The sequence below is a fragment of the Myxine glutinosa genome, chromosome 3 (genome assembly GCF_964187855.1).
Source record: "Myxine glutinosa chromosome 3, kmMyxGlut1.1, whole genome shotgun sequence".
Classification (NCBI taxonomy): Eukaryota; Metazoa; Chordata; class Myxini; order Myxiniformes; family Myxinidae; genus Myxine; species Myxine glutinosa.
This window is the reverse complement of record NC_136263.1, coordinates 198,924,729-198,942,870: the sequence shown is the minus strand read 5'-3', so window position 1 is coordinate 198,942,870 and position 18,142 is coordinate 198,924,729. Positions and strand designations below refer to the sequence as shown.

The 18,142-nt window shown below is 33.6% G+C and overlaps 1 protein-coding gene across 1 annotated transcript in view; it reads left to right on the top strand.

Annotated features, from left to right (window-relative positions):
* LOC144891246 (uncharacterized) overlaps positions 1-16,561 on the top strand; it is a 31,675-nt gene extending 15,114 nt beyond the window's left edge. Inside the window, exon 2 of the mRNA XM_078773654.1 lies at positions 15,439-16,561. Coding sequence (XP_078629780.1) covers positions 15,439-16,484 — 1,046 coding nt within the window. The 3' untranslated portion in view covers positions 16,485-16,561. The remainder of the gene's footprint in view (positions 1-15,438) is intronic.
* The last annotated feature ends 1,581 nt before the right edge of the window (positions 16,562-18,142 follow it).

Below are 18,142 nucleotides of genomic sequence, written 5' to 3'. Positions count from 1 at the left end.
TTTTCAAAAATCATAAACACCTCTATTTCTCCCACCCTCATCTTTATGAACCTTTTGTCTGTAGTACCTATCCTTAATGTTGTTCATTAGACCACTCAAACACTACAAATATTTGTTTTCTCTTATAGACCTATCATCCTTCTTCTACATATCATCTGGCAGATTAATCTTTGACCCATTCACTTCCATATTGCCCCTAAAGACCTCTATTTCTCTCACCCTGTTCTTTACGAACCTTCTAACCTTTTGACATGTTATCCTTATTCATTAGACTACTTAAACACCTGTGATCCTTCTGACCTTATGGACCTTTTAACCTTTTACTCTTAATATCATCTGGTGAATATAACCCACTCAAACAACGACCCTACAAATATTTGTTTATGTGTGGGAAATAATTTAATTCTCCTACAACTCTCTTCACCATCTAATATATTAACAAAAAATATGTTTGAGTTTGGTTCTTTATTAAGATATTTTAACTGAGCTAAGATAAAATGGTAAACCTCCCTCAATGTTCTTGTTTGAGCGCCTCCAGTGCCACACACTTTTTGGTAGGCTCTGCCCACTTTTTGTTAAGCTCCGTCCACTTTTTGTTAAACCACGCCCACTTTTTGGTAAGCCACGCCCACCTTTCAACTAAGCCCCGCCCACTTTTTGTTAAGCCACGCCCACTTTTTACTAGGCCCCACCCACTTTTGCTACGCCCCGCCCACTTTATAAACTCTTCAGCATTGTATCATTTCCAGGTAATACATTACATCATTTTCAGGGAATTTCCATCACATCATTTCCAGTTAAGACACGCCCAGGGAATTTCCACAGGAAATGACACACCCAGTCCTTAAAAAAGGCACCGACCACACAGGCTTTTTCAAACACGCTTTCTGCTTCACTTGAGAATGGACTACTATGCCGAAATGGAATGGGATAACTTTGCTATTCCTTGGAGTCCTACTACCTGTGTAGAACTCAACCTTCAGATTGATGAACTGGACTCGAACCTCTTATCAATGGAGGTAAGTTTGTTTATTTATTTATTTATTTATTTAATTAATTATTTATTTAATTATTTATTTTAATATTTTTTTTTAGATGAGACTCGTGTAAGAGTTAACAAAGTTAATTTTAATATTCATAGAGCTTGATTTATACAAATAAAAAATATTGTATTAAATTAATACATTGTTATTTTCTTTCACAGGAAATTGTATCTGAGATACGAAATGAAAATTCTGCTTTTAACACAACTTGGGATGAAGTTATTTTTTTGTTTGAAGACATTTTGAACAACCAAGACCCCCAGAACGAGTTCTACCTTGATGACCCAGCCAAAGAGTTATACCTTGGAGATCCACAAAATCCTGAAAAAGAGTTTTACCATGATGATACTTGTTGTGAGTTATCAAAACAAAACCCACTGAACAAGTTCTACCTTGATGAGCCAGAATACAAGTCATACATTGGAGACCCACAAATTTCTGAAAATTGGGAAAGGGGAGTTCTCCCTGATGGTCCGCAGTTATACTATGTGAGACACATCATAGAAACCCTAAAAAATTGTGAAATGGGAATTCTCCCTGATGGTCCGCAGTTATACTATGTGAGACACATCATAGAAACCCTAAAAAATTGGGCAAGGAGAGTTCTCCCTGATGGTCCGCAGTTATACTATGTGAGACACATCATAGAAACCCTAAAAAATTGGGCAAGGAGAGTTCTCCCTGATGGTCCGCAGTTATACTATGTGAGACACATCATAGAAACCCTAAAAAATTGGGCAAGGAGAGTTCTCCCTGATGGTCCGCAGTTATACTATGTGAGACACATCATAGAAACCCTAAAAAATTGGGCAAGGAGAGTTCTCCCTGATGGTCCGCAGTTATACTATGTGAGACACATCATAGAAACCCTAAAAAATTGTGAAATGGGAATTCTCCCTGATGGTCCGCAGTTATACTATGTGAGACACATCATAGAAACCCTAAAAAATTGGGCAAGGAGAGTTCTCCCTGATGGTCCGCAGTTATACTATGTGAGACACATCATAGAAACCCTAAAAAATTGGGCAAGGAGAGTTCTCCCTGATGGTCCGCAGTTATACTATGTGAGACACATCATAGAAACCCTAAAAAATTGGGCAAGGAGAGTTCTCCCTGATGGTCCGCAGTTATACTATGTGAGACACATCATAGAAACCCTAAAAAATTGGGAAAGGGAAGTTTTCCCTGATGGTCCGCAGTTATACTATGTGAGACTTATCACGGAAACCCCCAATATTTCTGAAAATTGTGGTTCTACCTTGGGGACTTGGAAAGATGGTTATATTTTTGGAGACTCGGAATGGGGGTTTTGTTTTGATGACTCGGAATGTGATACCTATCTTGGAGGCTCAACAGGAATGTGTTTATACCTTGGGAACTTGGAAAGTTGGTTTTATTTTGGAGACTCTACCTGTGGGGTTCCTCTTGGAGACTCTTTGGATTCTAAAGCAATGAACAATGTTCTTTATTTAATGACGCTTGATTTAAGCAATATCAAGAAAGTTCGAGGAAGAAAATGCTGGAAAATTCTTTCTTCCCATTTCTACTTCTTTAAACTTGAAAGCCTTGAAAGACAGAATTGGAGGAAGAGGAAAAAAAGAAAAAAGAAATACGTATTTAAAAAAAGAAGAAAAGAAAGATTATGTTAGGGTTTGGGTGGGATTTTGAATGTGAGGGTTAGGGATGGGGTTGGGTTAGGGTTGGGATTTTGAATGTGAGGGTTAGTGTTGGGGTTGGGTTAGGGATGGGGTTGGGTTAGGGATGGGGTTGGGTTAGGGATGGGGTTGGGTTAGGGATGGGTTGGGTTAGGGTTGGGATTTTGAATGTGAGGGTTAGGGTTGGGGTTGGGTTCGGGATGGGATTGGGTTAGGGTTGGGATTTTGAATGTGAGGGTTGGGGTTGGGTTAGGGATGGGGTTGGGTTAGGGATGGGGTTGGGTTAGGGATGGGGTTGGGTTGGGGATGGGGTTGGGTTAGGGATGGGGTTGGGATGGGATGGGGTTGGGTTGGGGATGGGTTGGGTTAGGGATGGGGTTGGGTTAGGGATGGGGTTGGGTTTGGGATGGGGTTGGGTTAGGGATGGGTTTGGGTTAGGGATGGGGTTGGGTTAGGGATGGGGTTGGGTTAGGGTTTGTATATTATTATGACTCACTCACACATACACAAAAGTTAAGCCCCAACTGGAAAGTTGAGGGATTCTGTGTTTGGGGTTCACAGATTTAAAAACGTATCCCCATTATACACACACAAAAGTTAAGCCCCAACTGAAAAGTTGTGGGATTCTGTGTTTGGGGTTCACAGATTTAAAAACGTATCCCCATTATACACACACAAAAGTTAAGCCCCAACTGAAAAGTTGTGGGATTCTGTGTTTGGGGTTCACAGATTTAAAAACGTATCCCCATTATACACACACAAAAGTTAAGCCCCAACTAAAAAGTTGTGGGATTCTGTGTTTGGGGTTCACAGATTTAAAAACGTATCCCCATTACATTTTATTTATTTATTTATTATTTTCAAGGGTATTAACTGCTTACTTGTGTTTTTTGTAATTCTTGTGAGTAAAATGAACCCAAGATTTCTTCTCCATTTAAATCATATAATTTGTAGGTCCAAGGGACTGTATCCATTACATCAATGATTTTAAATAATTCACGAGTCCATTTTTGTGTATAACCTTTCTCAAAATGACTTTTCCATTTGTATATTCTTACAATATCACCAACTTTAAACTTGGGCTTTCTCAAATTAATCTCCTTTTCATATTCTAATTTTGTAAATGTTTCCGATGGTTTTGATTTTGTTGATGAATGAACTGTATTATTGTAATTATCTACAATATCCTGAATTAAATACACCCATTTTTGAGAACCGAGTTGTGTGAATTTTTTATGTAGTCTCTCTTTCAAAGTACGATTAAAACGCTCAATAACAACTGCTTTTCCTTCATTAAAGGTGCTGTATAATTTAATACCCTTCCCATTAAGAAATTTCATGAATATTTTGTTATAGAACTCTGTTCCCTCATCAGTCCATAACTTCTTTGGTTTCCTTTTATCCCGATCAAATATTAGCTTAAAGGCTAACATTAAAGTATCACCCCTTTTATTTTTTAAAGGGACAACCCAGGCAAATCTACTCCTCAAATCAATAACGGTTAAAGCATACCTGTATCCCCTGTCATTATTCAATTCAATTAAATCAGCAGACCATATGTGGTCGGTGTATTTAGAATAAACCTTCCTTCTTTTAAACTTTGTGATTATAGGTTTGTGTAATTCGTCAGCCAAAAGCTCCTCAGTCTTGATGACATCATTAGAGCCTAATAGTTTTTTGAGGAATAACCAAGACCAAGTTTCAATTTAGCATTTATCAAATTTCTCACAATAAACCTATCAACTTTCTCTCTCAACGTTGGATTTTGTATCAAAGACAAATTATACAACATTTCGCTGTCGGCTTTATGTTTTTCAGTCAACGTAGTGGTATTTCCATAAGCAATATCATGCTTCATACACACTTCGTCAACCCTATTTGTAGGTTTAGACCAAGGTTTAGGATTGTCAGCCTTATCTAATCTTTTATCCAAGTTTGTTCCTGGACCACAGAAAGAATACCCTGGAAGGTGTAATTCCCCTGGAATTCCAGTTGTTGTAAATTTACTTCCTGACAGAAACTTTTGTATGTCTCCTCCACTTTTAGGAGATATGAATTGGCACTTTTTAGAGCCACACACTTGACATATTCCTTTTTGATAAACTCTATTATTTTTAGCTTTAACATAAGAGATATTTTTAGATTTAGTTTTCTTTTTACATTTGAGACAATAACTCATATTTATTTATCAGAAAAATTCCGACAGAGTATCAAAACCTTTTTGGTTTTCAACATATACATTTCAATCTTTATTTTTAAAACATAAAGAATCCTAAGGAATGCCTTCACTCTCTCCTCCATTTATTTACAAATAAAAACTAACTAAAGTCAATGACACCAACATCATCAATCACATAATCTTTTCCTTCTTCTTCTTCTTCTTCACCACTTTCTCGTTTAAATCTCCTCCCTGAAATTGAAGACATTAACGTTGTTATTTTTGAAACCATTATCTTCATAAGAGTTGTTAATTCTTTAATTTCCTCTTCTGTGCATTGAGATTGATTTATTTGCTGTAATACACTCAATCTTTTACGAATCTCACTGATTTCCATCTTTTTATATTTTTCCTCCCTCTCTCTTTGCTCCCTTTCCTCCCTCTCCTCCTTCTCCTTTTTCTCCCTCTCCTCCTCCTTTTTCTCCCTCTCCTCCTCCTTTTTCTCCCTCTCCTCCTTCTCCTCCCTCTCCCTTTCCTCCTTCTCCTTTTTCTCTCTTTCCTCCTTCTCTTCTTCAACTCCTTCCTCATCCCTTGCTACCCTTGAGTTTGAACCCCAAAGAATATTATACATATACTCATCTGGATTTTGAGATATTCTTGTATCTATAATTATTTTTCTCATAATAGGATACCAATAAGATTTGTTGACGATTTCTAAAAGAGTTTTATATTTCATAACTTTGAGAAGTTCATTTTTATTTAATATTTTAAACAAGTCTCTATTTGTGGGTTTAACAATATCAGTATAAGGCCAGTTTTTTATGACAAAATTCCCATGTATATGCTCCAAATCATAAGGTATGTAATACCGAGCACCCTTTTCTTGTAGGTATCCTTGAATACAAAAATTATAATTCTCTTGTAGTCTTCTTCCTGCCATTTATGTATCAGAAATATATGTGAGATTAATATTATGACAGGTAATACCACCCCATCTTCCCACTACCAAATCGGTTTGTATTCCTCGGCTTTCTATCCTTATCTCATTACCTTCCTTCTTTGTCATGCGAACCATCGCTATACTATCATAAATTTTTATTTTCTTAAAATCACGTATTTGTTGTTTACTAATTGTACTTCCACATAAATCCTTATCTTCACCAAGTGGATAATATTCTTCTTTACGAGACTGATTTAAATCATGTAGGTCTTCTATGTTTATTGAAAAAGACCAATTATACCCTAAATCAGGCATATCATACCCCCATTTATTAATTCGCATATTAACTAAATGTCCTTCTTTATAAAATTTAATTGTAAGCAGGTAGTTAAATTCAATGAGGAAAGGTGTATGGTCAGTATAACCAGGTGTTGTGGTTGTAAATTTTACTTGTTTCACAAAACGTGCTGTTTTCTTTAAAGATATATATTGTGATAAATCACTGAATCTAATCAAGTCATTCGCATCTGTAGGGTTTGGATAATTGATTAATTTATAAGTATTCTTCATATTAATATTTTTACTTACACTATATTTTTGTCGTTCAGCCTGTGCCTTTGTATAATAATTTGATAAATCAATATCCTGAGAGGATTTTCCAAAGATAGAACCATCTTTTCCAACATAGGTCATTTATATTAGATAAAAAATGATATCATAAAAATTTTCATTATTGTTGAGTTGAAATAATACATATAAACATAATTGGCCACAACATTTAGAATTAATTTCTTGAACTTGGAATGTTTGATAAACACCATTCTGTAAGAATTGTATTACTTCAACAGGTGGTGGCATACCATAACTATCAAAATAATATTTATCCTGACTATTATGAATACAAACCCAATGAGAACCATTCTGTGTGTCTAAATTCATAATAATATTCTTTGTATTCTTATTTATATGTGTTAATTCATCTCTCATACAAATAACCACATTATCAATTTTTAGTGTTTTACAATACTTAGCTAGTTCTATATTTGACGTTGTATTCTTTCCAAATTGTTTAAACCATTTATCCATTTATTTATGAGAAAGATACAATCCATTACCCCGTTTAGTTAGTTTAACACCCGCTTGAGCGATAGAGGAAAGCATATCTCCAACCAACAATCTAGCTTTATCAGGTAGACTTTCAAGTTTTTGAGCAAAATCTACAATTACACCACTTCCACTAATTTGTTTCTCCAACTCCTTGTTATGTCTTTCCAATTCTTTTTGAGCTTTTAGTTGTGCCTTCCTTTCGTTAGCAGTTTTTACCGCTGCTGAAATACCACCAGTCAATGCTCCCGCCGCACTTAAACCAGCAAATAAAGGAATTAGAAACGGGAGAAATCCTCCTCTTGACTCGTCTATTGAATATTTCTTTAACATAGGTTTCGTCATTTTAATTTTAAGTGATCCAACATCATTTAGTGTTTTTACTTGTGTGTGTGTGAGTAAAACATCAATTCTTACAGCTCCTTTTCTTTGAATTGTATTAACATTAATAATACAAGGCTTTTGATTTTGAATACAAGATGTTAATTTATTAAGATTGATTTGATTAACATATACCCCAACCATTTATTTATGAGAAAAAACCTATGTGATATTAATCATAACACCATTATCTGTATTAATCTGTAATTCTGTTTCCTCCAAAAGCAAACAATATGCATTAACCTCTTCACTCTCCCCTCTTTCAATGTATAGAGAAGTATCCACTCGATTAGACTTTAGTTTCCTTTTGAGAACTCAGGTCAATTGCGTAGATTGTATAAAGTTTTTGAAACGCAACCATATCCAAAATAGGATCATTATTACCATTACTTTCACACACCTTTTGGTAGGACTTGTAGGCTTCCGCATAATCATTTTTTTCCCAATCAATTTCCAATCTATCTCGCGGATAAAATGTGCCATCAAGAGAAACCCGAAGTTGTTTCACCTTTGCATTATCACTCAGGGCATTATTCTTATTAGTACCGTCCTCTCCATCTGGTTTTTTAAAAATGAGCCAGAGGTATCGTGGCTTTCCTTGAAGAACACCTAAATTCCAAGTGTAGGTAGTGTGTTCCAGTTTAACGTGTTGACATCTTCTTTTAAGGTATGATACATTTAGCGGTTTCTTTGAGTTAAGTCTTCTATTTAACATCTCTTCCGTTTTAAGATTAGGAGTATATTCACTGATATACCAACACAAATCATTAATAACAAATTTATTATTTTCTCCAAAAGCATTTTCATCCCCAAAAAGCAATCTATTTACATTATCATTCCTTTGTAGTTGAAATCTAATTTTAAGCCCATACAAAACTTTATCATAATCACAAAATCCAAATATACCTTTCAGAGGTACTGCTACGGTAAAACTATTCTCAGCTTTTGCGTCATCATTATACATTGACTTCCTTTGATTATAACCAGGGTCTGCGTTTGTACCCGTTGACATATCAGGAATAAAACCTTCAACAGCTCCCTTACCCATTCTATCACTAAACGAATATAGTGTAAATTTCATCATTTCAGATGTAGCAGAGACATAATCAACCGCTTCAACCTCTTGTGTTCCAATATACAGGCGGACACTGTCAAACATTTTCCAGAAGAAATCATTTACGAGTGTAGCATTAGTATTATTCGCAGCCTTAGTGAATTTAAATTTACACAGCAAGAAACTATCAGCTATATTCAAGTAAGTTTGTTGATTATTTATTTCAAAACTTTTTGTTCCGTTTGAATTCCAGTCTGTTCCTGTTATAGCATTTACCTTAAAATAGTCTTCCTTTTTAGTGGAGTTTGAAATGATAATCGTATCATCCAAATCATAGATACTATCAATCGCTTCCATACTTGTATTTATATAGCATTAAAATTGTTGAAACCCTGACCCAAGTATTTTAATGATTTTTTGTCGTTCTTGTGAAGATAGTTGAGTTTTACCTTTTTTTATTTCTTTGATTGCTTGTAATTTATGAGACTCCTTTTGAGCATCTTTTATACTCTTTATAGCACCCGCAACGGAGCCCACGGCAGAAGCAGTTGAACCAATTAGGTCTTTATGTTTAAGGATGGTTGAACCAATACCCATTAGAGTATCAATTATCCCATCTCCTTTATTTCGAAATTGATGACCTACACCTCGTTGTCTCTTAGGTTTATAGTATCCTCTACCCACATACCTTGTATAGTCTGGTGAAAGGAACATGCCCTCCCCTGTAATTATTTTATATTTTCCCAACTCGTGTTTTCTCACAATAACCATTATTTATTTATTGAAAAACTTCACGTAGGTGAATTCTGATGGATATAATTTCATCATTAAAGGATATCATACGATTATCTTGGTCGGTTATCCTAAAATTTACTCTGTATATGGTTTTTCCTGACACAGGTAAATAGACAAGATTTTTTGGTTCCATATTAAATTTATAACCAATCGGGGTTGAGTATGCACTGAATGAAAATATTGTATTTGTTCTTATTCCATCGTTATAAGCACCATCAATCAAATCACAATGAATTAATACTGAATTTATACCGGAGGATATTTGGATAACATTATCACTGTAAAACGTCCCGTTATTTTCAATCTTTTTTGAAGAGAAACCCAATAGCTCTCTAAACGAATTTTCAATCGTGAAATCAACTTTATAATTATTTTTAAGTTTAATAGTTGATTTTGAAGTGTGTTTTTGAATATCTATTACAATATTTTTTGGTTCATCACCTTTTTCTTTCATAAGGCGAGAGACTTCTGAAGATATTTGAGAAATCTCGTAAGCTCCAGGTGAAACGGTTATAGTTTTATATCCACTTCCTGGATTATAACTAAACTTGTTGTTTTTCTCTGTGATATTAAACAAGGTATTATAAGTTTCCATTGACAATAAAGATGCCTCATATGAGGTAAGGGGGTCAAGTTGTAGTGGGTAAGGGAATGAAGCTGTGTAATCGCTCGTTGTGAAATTAAAACTAAGAATTGTGCTTCTCATCTTATTTAATATCTAATAAAATATCTTTGTATTGACATTTATTAATTATTTTCATATTCATCAACTGATCTAAAATGGCTGAGGATTCATTAAAACAATTGTTGTTTCCAGCCTTCTTACTACCTAACAACAATAATAGCCTATTAACTAATTGTGATGGGTCATTTGGAAGAAAACTAACACCTGAACCAAGTTTACTTAAAGCATCAATAATATGTTTCTCCTTCTCATTCTTCTTACTTTTACCAGCAACAGAAACTCCATAATCAAGTGCATTTAACAACTCAATATATACCCTATCTTCCTCTCTTTCCATATCAAGTGGTTCCTCAAAATATTTTGAACCGCTGAATCCGGGGTTTGTTAGAAGAAACATTAATCTTGGAGTTAATTTAACATTTGGTTGAGTAGAACTCAAGAACATCAATTCATCATTAAATATCAATACCTTTTCTTCCACAAGATGAAACACTGCTGGTTCTTCTGTTGGAATGAGACCTGCTCTGGTTTTTGAACCCGCCGAATATTCATTGTTTTGAAGAGCTTCCACAACATAATTAGGGGGTTGATTTACCTCCTCAAGTTTCCGAAATAATCCCTCGTCATCATATTCTAATTCACCAAGTTCTTGTTTTGTTATCTGACTAAAATCTTTGAGCATTTGAAGTTTTTTCGGAGTAAATTCTACCGTGGGAACTGTAGGTGAGTGTTGAGTTTTCAAAAGTGGTTTAAAGAATTTCTCTTGTTTTCTTTCAAAGGCTTCTTCACCAGTTAGTTTCTGTCTCCGTTTCTTCTTTATCTCTTCCTGTTGTTTAACAACTTTTGAAACTAATTGTTGATGTTCCTTAAACTTTCTTTCTCTTTCTTCGGTATTCATTTTCTGTATTTATTTATTGAAAAATATCATTTAGTATCTCATCTTGTTTCACAACAATATATTTATATTTTCCAATCGTGTGTTTCATATAATTTTCAAATTCTTTTTTACTACATAACGTAGAGCAATTATCTCTCCAAAAATTATTTACATCTATTGAATTTAACTTAAATAAAATAAAAGTATTGGCATTGTTTCTTATTGAGCGTCGAGGGAGTTGAAAATATGATTGACTAAGATATATACAATTACAAGAAGAATGTCTCCCTCTTGTATAGTAGCTATCCATTACTGTTTGGTTTCTCTCATTAACACAATCATCAAAGATGACGAGGTTCTTTTTTGATTTATCTAAATCTTGAGGTGAAGGTATATCATCCGTATTATCACTGAGAATACAAGTTATGGGTTTCGATTTTGATTTCTGTGTATCACAAAATAATTGTATTATATCTTCAATATTATAATCATTCAGTTTGTTTTGAAGTTTAAATAAACCGATAATGTCTTCCTTTTTAAGACCTGCATTAAAACCCTGTGAGAGTAGTTGATACTCGGGTTGAAAACTTGACTTTGTAAAAATTATTAAATTATCATAATCTAAAAAATTAGGACCAAGGAGCATCTTTAAAAGTAAACAGGTTTTCCCACATCCGCTTGAACCAACTATTAGACATCTCAATGAATTTGGAATGTTTTTATGGTTATTAAATTTTATCTTATTTTCCCAAACGGGTAAAAAATCATTCATTTATATATTTGGAAAACAAGTCATCCAACTTTTTTTGAGCTATTTTAGAAACTCTATATTTTATCCTGAGTTCGGGTTTAATTTCAAAATAATTCATTATTTTATTTATGTAGTATCTTGTATTAACATTTCCATTAAAATTATTTTGAATAATAAATATCATTAAACCCTTATACATTTCCTCAATACAAAGAGTCTCTTTCCTTGTAAGAAATGGTGTATTATCACCATAATGCTTAACATTCATCTCTCTTATTAATCTTGTAAAGTAATTCATTTTTGGTTCTAATTTAAAAGAGTTATATGTTTTTTTATATTTCTTATTATCATTAATTAGAATATAATCACAGAATAAACATTGTTTATATGAATCCTCATCATTAAGCCCCACTCTATCACAAGCCGGACAATTCTCTAATTTATCATATGGAGAGTCTGGAAATTCTAAATATCCTTCAGAACTTATCATATTTATGTGGTAAATTTTTACTTAAACTAAACGCAAGTTTATTCATTAATAAATACAATGTTTCAAAGCACAAAAGACAAATTTCAATCAATCTCTACTTCGGTGGAAGATATAGAAAAATATGTCAAAGATGTTAAATTGAACAAAGATAAATATGGAAATTTTTGGGTAAAACCAGTTATGGAAAATAACATGAGCCCCTCTATTTCATTTAAAGGAAGAGCTCTAACTATACCTGGAAAGACATCCATTAAAGTAAATCTAACAAAAGTTTCTCCTCTACTCCTGGCAATTTATTCAAAGCTTGAAAAAGTGATTGACCACGATACTTTGAAAAAGAATGATAAGACCATTAATAATTCTCGAGGAGACATTTGTATTTTCTTTAATAATCCAAAGGGTGTAGATCTAAGTAAAATGAATGATGTTAATATTTCTGGTGAAATGTCATTTCGTTCTATGATAGTTAGAGATTATTTAAAGATAACTTTTGATATAAAAATTGTAGAGATTGAATCTGTTAATGAAAGAAAGTATATAGATATTGATGGGAATATTTTTCTTGCTAATTAAATATGAGTCAATACAGCAGTGAAGATTTTACTATTTCATTGAACTCGGACGATAGTGATGATAGTATTTCATTGAACTTGGACGCTGGTGATGATAGTATTTCATTGAACACAGATGATAGTTATGATACTAATAGTTTGTGCTCAAATGATAGTTATGAGAGTAGCTTTATTGATGACTCTGAGTATGATTCTGAGTATTCATGTGATAGTTATGACTTAGATGATTCTGAGTGAAAAAGTGTTTTAGTTTAAGCACAGCGATATATATAAAACGGAGCTGTAAAGCTCAAAAGTGTTTTATTTTAAGCACAGTGATATATATAAAACACCACGTTTTCTCACGCTATAAATATGGTTTATTGTGATACTTGCGAGAAGGAAGTAAAATATTATAAACAACATATTCTCACCGCAAAACATACATACAACATTTTTAACAAACTTTCCCCTCTTCCACCTGAAACAAAACACTGTTCTACATGTAATAAAAATATCCTCAAGAAAGGCTTCAAAATACATCTTAAAACAAATCTACATTTATCAAATTTTATCACAACTAAAAACTCTGATGGAGCATTCAAAGGACATATTAAAATAAGAGTCTTTAACTTCAAACCTCCTGAACCAGAGTCTATAGTTGATGCTGTAGAAATAGTTAAACCTGCTGTTCAAACGTTGATTGAAAAAACACTAAAGGAAATGAAACCACTTAAATTTTATATGGGAGTAAAATTAGAAATGACAAAGGATGAAGGAGTTATAGATGCACCATACATGAGGACTGAGCCACACTTTATATCTTCATATCAAGATTTTAAAACATCAGGAGTCTATGATGAACTTATTAAACAAGAGCAAGATGTGGATAATTCAATCGTAGGAAGTGGATTCAATATAGGAAAAATTATTTACATAGACATTCATATTCTTAAATCAGATCCTCTAAAAGCTTCTTCTTACATTGATTTACCCAGTGTTATCAAAAATAGAAAAGCAGTTATCAATATCAAAAATAAAGACAATAAATGTTTTCTCTGGTCTATTTTAGCACACTTACATCCTCCACATTTTCATGATGAAAGAGTATCTCATTATAAAAAATATGAGAATACATTAAATACAAAAGATGTAAAGTTTCCGATGACTTTAAATGATATTCCTAAATTTGAAAAGATGAATAATTTATCAGTTAATGTTTATGGTCTAACAGAAACAAACAACATTCAGGTTTTAAAGCTTTCTGACAATTGTAAACAAACTCATATTAATCTTCTATATTTTAATTCAGACGAAAATTCACATTATACATACATCAAAGATATTGCTAAATTAATAAAACCACAAGTCTGTAAGAGAACAAATAAAATATATATTTGTTTGCGTTGTCTTAACTTCTTCAATTCACAAGAAAGATTAGATAAACATTCAAATTATTGTGGCGAACATAAATCAACGGTAATCAATATGCCTAAAGAAGGCTCAAAGATCACATTCAAAGATGAAAATAAAAAGATCAAACATCCATTTGTTATATATGCTGATTTTGAAAGTATTTTAGAAAAAATTGATACTGCTTCTCAAGATCCAAAAGAATCATACACAAATAAATATCAAAAACATACTCCTTGTGGTTTTTGTTATTATATCAAATCATCCGTTGGTGATAAATATAACAAGTTAGAGATGTATAGAGGCTCAAATACCCCAGAGGAGTTTGTGAAACGACTAGAAAAAGACTGTGTTTGATTAACCAAGATAATGAGAGAAACCAATAAACCAATGTCCTTAACAAGTAAAGAAAAAAGGGAATTTATAAAAAACAATGTCTGTCATATTTGTGAGGAGAAAATTGGTAAAGGTCTAAAGGTTAGAGACCATTGTCATCTCACTGGTAAATATAGAGGTCCGGCTCATCAAAGTTGTAATATTAATTATCAACTCCCCTCTTTCATTCCTGTCTTTCTTCATAACAACGCTCATTATGATACACATCTATTTATCAAGGAACTCTCAAAGACTTCTGGAAGTATCTCAGCAATTCCAAACACGGATCAGAAATACATTTCATTCACAAAAACAATTCACACATCTCCTATTACTCATATCAGATTTCTTGATACATTTAAATTCATGGCAAGTCCATTGGTTAACTTGGTTCAAAATCTAAAAGAGTTTCCATGTCTTTCAGAGTATTTTTTAGATAAAGATTTTCTAACACAAAAGGGAATTTACCCCTATGACTATATGGACTCATTTGAGAGATTCAATGAAACACAACTTCCTTCAAAAGAAAATTTCTATAACAAATTAAATAATAGTCATATATCTGATAAAGATTATGTACACGCACAAAATGTTTGGGAAAAATATAACATCAAGAATCTTGGCGAGTATCACGATTTGTATCTCAAAACTGATGTGCTTTTATTGGCCGATGTATTTGAAGCCTTTAGATCTGTTTGTCGCACTGGATATGGATTGGATCCTGCTCACTACTACACAGCACCTGGATTGGCCTGGAGTGCGATGTTGAAAATGACAAAACAAGATTTGGATTTGATTAATCGATGTTGATATGCTTTTGATGATTGAAAAGGCAAAAAGAGGTGGAATTTCACAAGTCTGCTCGAGTAGATACGCAAAAGCAAATAACAAATATCTTCCAAATTATGATCCAACGAAAGAGAGTTCTTACTTGATGTACTATGACGCGAACAACCTGTATGGCTGGGCAATGTCTCAGGCTCTTCCTTATGGAAAACTTAGATGGGTAAAGGAAAAAGCCTACAAAAACGTTTTACAAGATGTATGTATCTCTACACAAAAAGAATTGGATGAAGAAAAAGTTGGTTATTATTTTGAAATTGATTTAAAATATCCAGAGGAACTCCATAACCTACACAAAGATCTCCCATTTGCTTGTGAGAAAGAAAGTCCAAAGAAAGAATGGTTGAGTGATTATCAACGATCGTTTGATATAGGTGAATCAACAGAAAAATTACTTACTACATTATATAACAAGAAAAATTATGTTCTACACCAAAGAAATTTGCGACAATATTTATCAAAAGGTCTAAGAGTAGAGAAGATCCATAGGGTTCTAAAGTTCAATCAAAGTCATTGGTTAAAGGGGTACATTGATTTTAATACACAAAGAAGAACAGAGTCAAAAACAGATTTTGAGAAAGACTTTTATAAATTAATGAATAATGCGGTCTTTGGTAAGACTATGGAGAATGTGAGGAAAAGACAAAATATCAGACTATCAACATCTTGGGAACAAGCATCAAAATTAATTAATAGACCGAGTTTTACTCGAGCTGAGGTCTTTACTGAGAACTTTTGTGCGATCCATTTGATTAAAGAGAGTATTGAAATGAACAAACCTATTTATATTGGAACAACAATTCTTGATTTATCAAAGTCATTAATGTATGATTACTTTTATAATAACTTGAGGAAGAAATATCAAAATGATGTTAATCTACTTTATATGGATACAGATAGTTTTATTTTGAAAATTAATACCAACGATGTTTATTCAGACATGAAAAGAGACATTAATATCTATGACACGAGTAATTACAGTCCAGAGAGTGAGTTGTTCTCTTCTAAAAATAAAAAGGTGATTGGAAAGTTCAAGGATGAATTAGGAGGAAATGTTATGAGTGAATTTGTGGGATTGAGGTCAAAGGCTTATGCTTATAAATACATTGTGAATAACGTTGAAAAGACTGATAAGAAGTTAAAAGGTGTAAAGAAAAATGTTATTAAAGAAACAATAAACTTTAAGGATTATTATAACTGTTTAACAACAAAGAAAGAAGAGTTTAGAAAGATTAATGGAATAAGAAGTTATAAACATCAATTATATTCAGAAGAGATAAATAAGAAAGCATTGGGGGCTTTTGATGATAAGAGGTTTATTTTAGAAAATGGAATTGATAGTCTCCCTTATGGTTATATAAGTATATAAGTGATAAGATATATATAAGTGATAAGATATATATAAGTGATAAGATATACATAAGTGATAAGATATATATAAGTGATAAGATATATATAAGTGATAAGTTAAAAAGGGGGGGGGGGGGATTTTAACGGGCTACCGCCGCCTTTTTTACTATTATATAAATGATAGAACCAAGTATCAACCAGACTAAAGAGTGGAGGTGTAATCAACCTTGGTATATAAATGGAAAACATAATGAATGTGAAAAATATCAAATAGGTATAATTGAAAAGGCAACTGGTAAAAAAGTTCACAAAACAAATAAGAGAATTAATTTAAATACCGGTGAATTGGGTAAAAAAGATGGAAATATTTTTGAGTGGACGGAAAACTTTGATGGTTGTCAGGAAAATATATACTTTAATTTAAAAATGGTATGTGGCACTGGAGGCGCTCAAATAAGAACATTGAGGGAGGTTTACCATTTTATCTTAGCTCAGTTAAAATATCTTAATAAAGAACCAAACTCAAACATATTTTTTGTTAATGTATTAGACGGTGAGGAGAGTTGTAGGAGAATTAAATTATTTCCCACACATAAACAAATATTTGTAGGGTCGTTGTTTGAGTGGGTTATATTCACCAGATGATATTAAGAGTAAAAGGTTAAAAGGTCCATAAGGTCAGAAGGATCACAGGTGTTTAAGTAGTCTAATGAATAAGGATAACATGTCAAAAGGTTAGAAGGTTCGTAAAGAACAGGGTGAGAGAAATAGAGGTCTTTAGGGGCAATATGGAAGTGAATGGGTCAAAGATTAATCTGCCAGATGATATGTAGAAGAAGGATGATAGGTCTATAAGAGAAAACAAATATTTGTAGTGTTTGAGTGGTCTAATGAACAACATTAAGGATAGGTACCACAGACAAAAGGTTCATAAAGATGAGGGTGGGAGAAATAGAGGTGTTTATGATTTTTGAAAAAGACAAGGGGGTAAATGACATTAGATAGGGATTTCCCATGTTAAACGGAGGTGTCCCAGAAGCAACATTATTACACTACTATCAAGGTTTTGGATTGGGGAAGATAAGAGATGGTGGTGAACAGCCATTTTAAAGACCTGGAGGGAGGAGTGGGATTGAAGAGAGTGAGCGAGTTTGTTCCAGAGGCGGGAGAAATGAGGAATGAAGGAGTGAAGGTGAGCAGAGAGCCGAGATTTCGGCAGTTTAACCATCAGAGGGTTGCTGGCAGATCTTGTGCGACCTGTAGGAATATTTGGGGGACAGAGCACAGAGAGAGCTGGGGGATCAAGGCCAGAGAGGGGTCGGTAGAAGACGGAAAGACCACCAACCTGCCTGCGGTGATTAAGTGAAAGACCCTCGGAGATAGCGTCATCGCGGGAGATTCCAATGATTCGGAACGCTTTGGTTTCAACAGCGTGAAGATGAGCTAGGTGTGAGGCAGGAGCACCAGCCCAGAGGGGAGAGCAGTACTCCATTGAGCTGCGGATGAAAGCCTTGTATGTGGTGAGGAGCTCAGGTGTGCCAAGGAAGGACTTCGCACGACGGAGGATGCCCAGCGGGCGAATGGCTTTGGAGGCCAGCTTGGAAATGTGCTTTTCCCAGGACAGATTAAATGGCAGATAGTGAGACCAGAAAGCTTGAGTGACAGAACTTCTTGGAG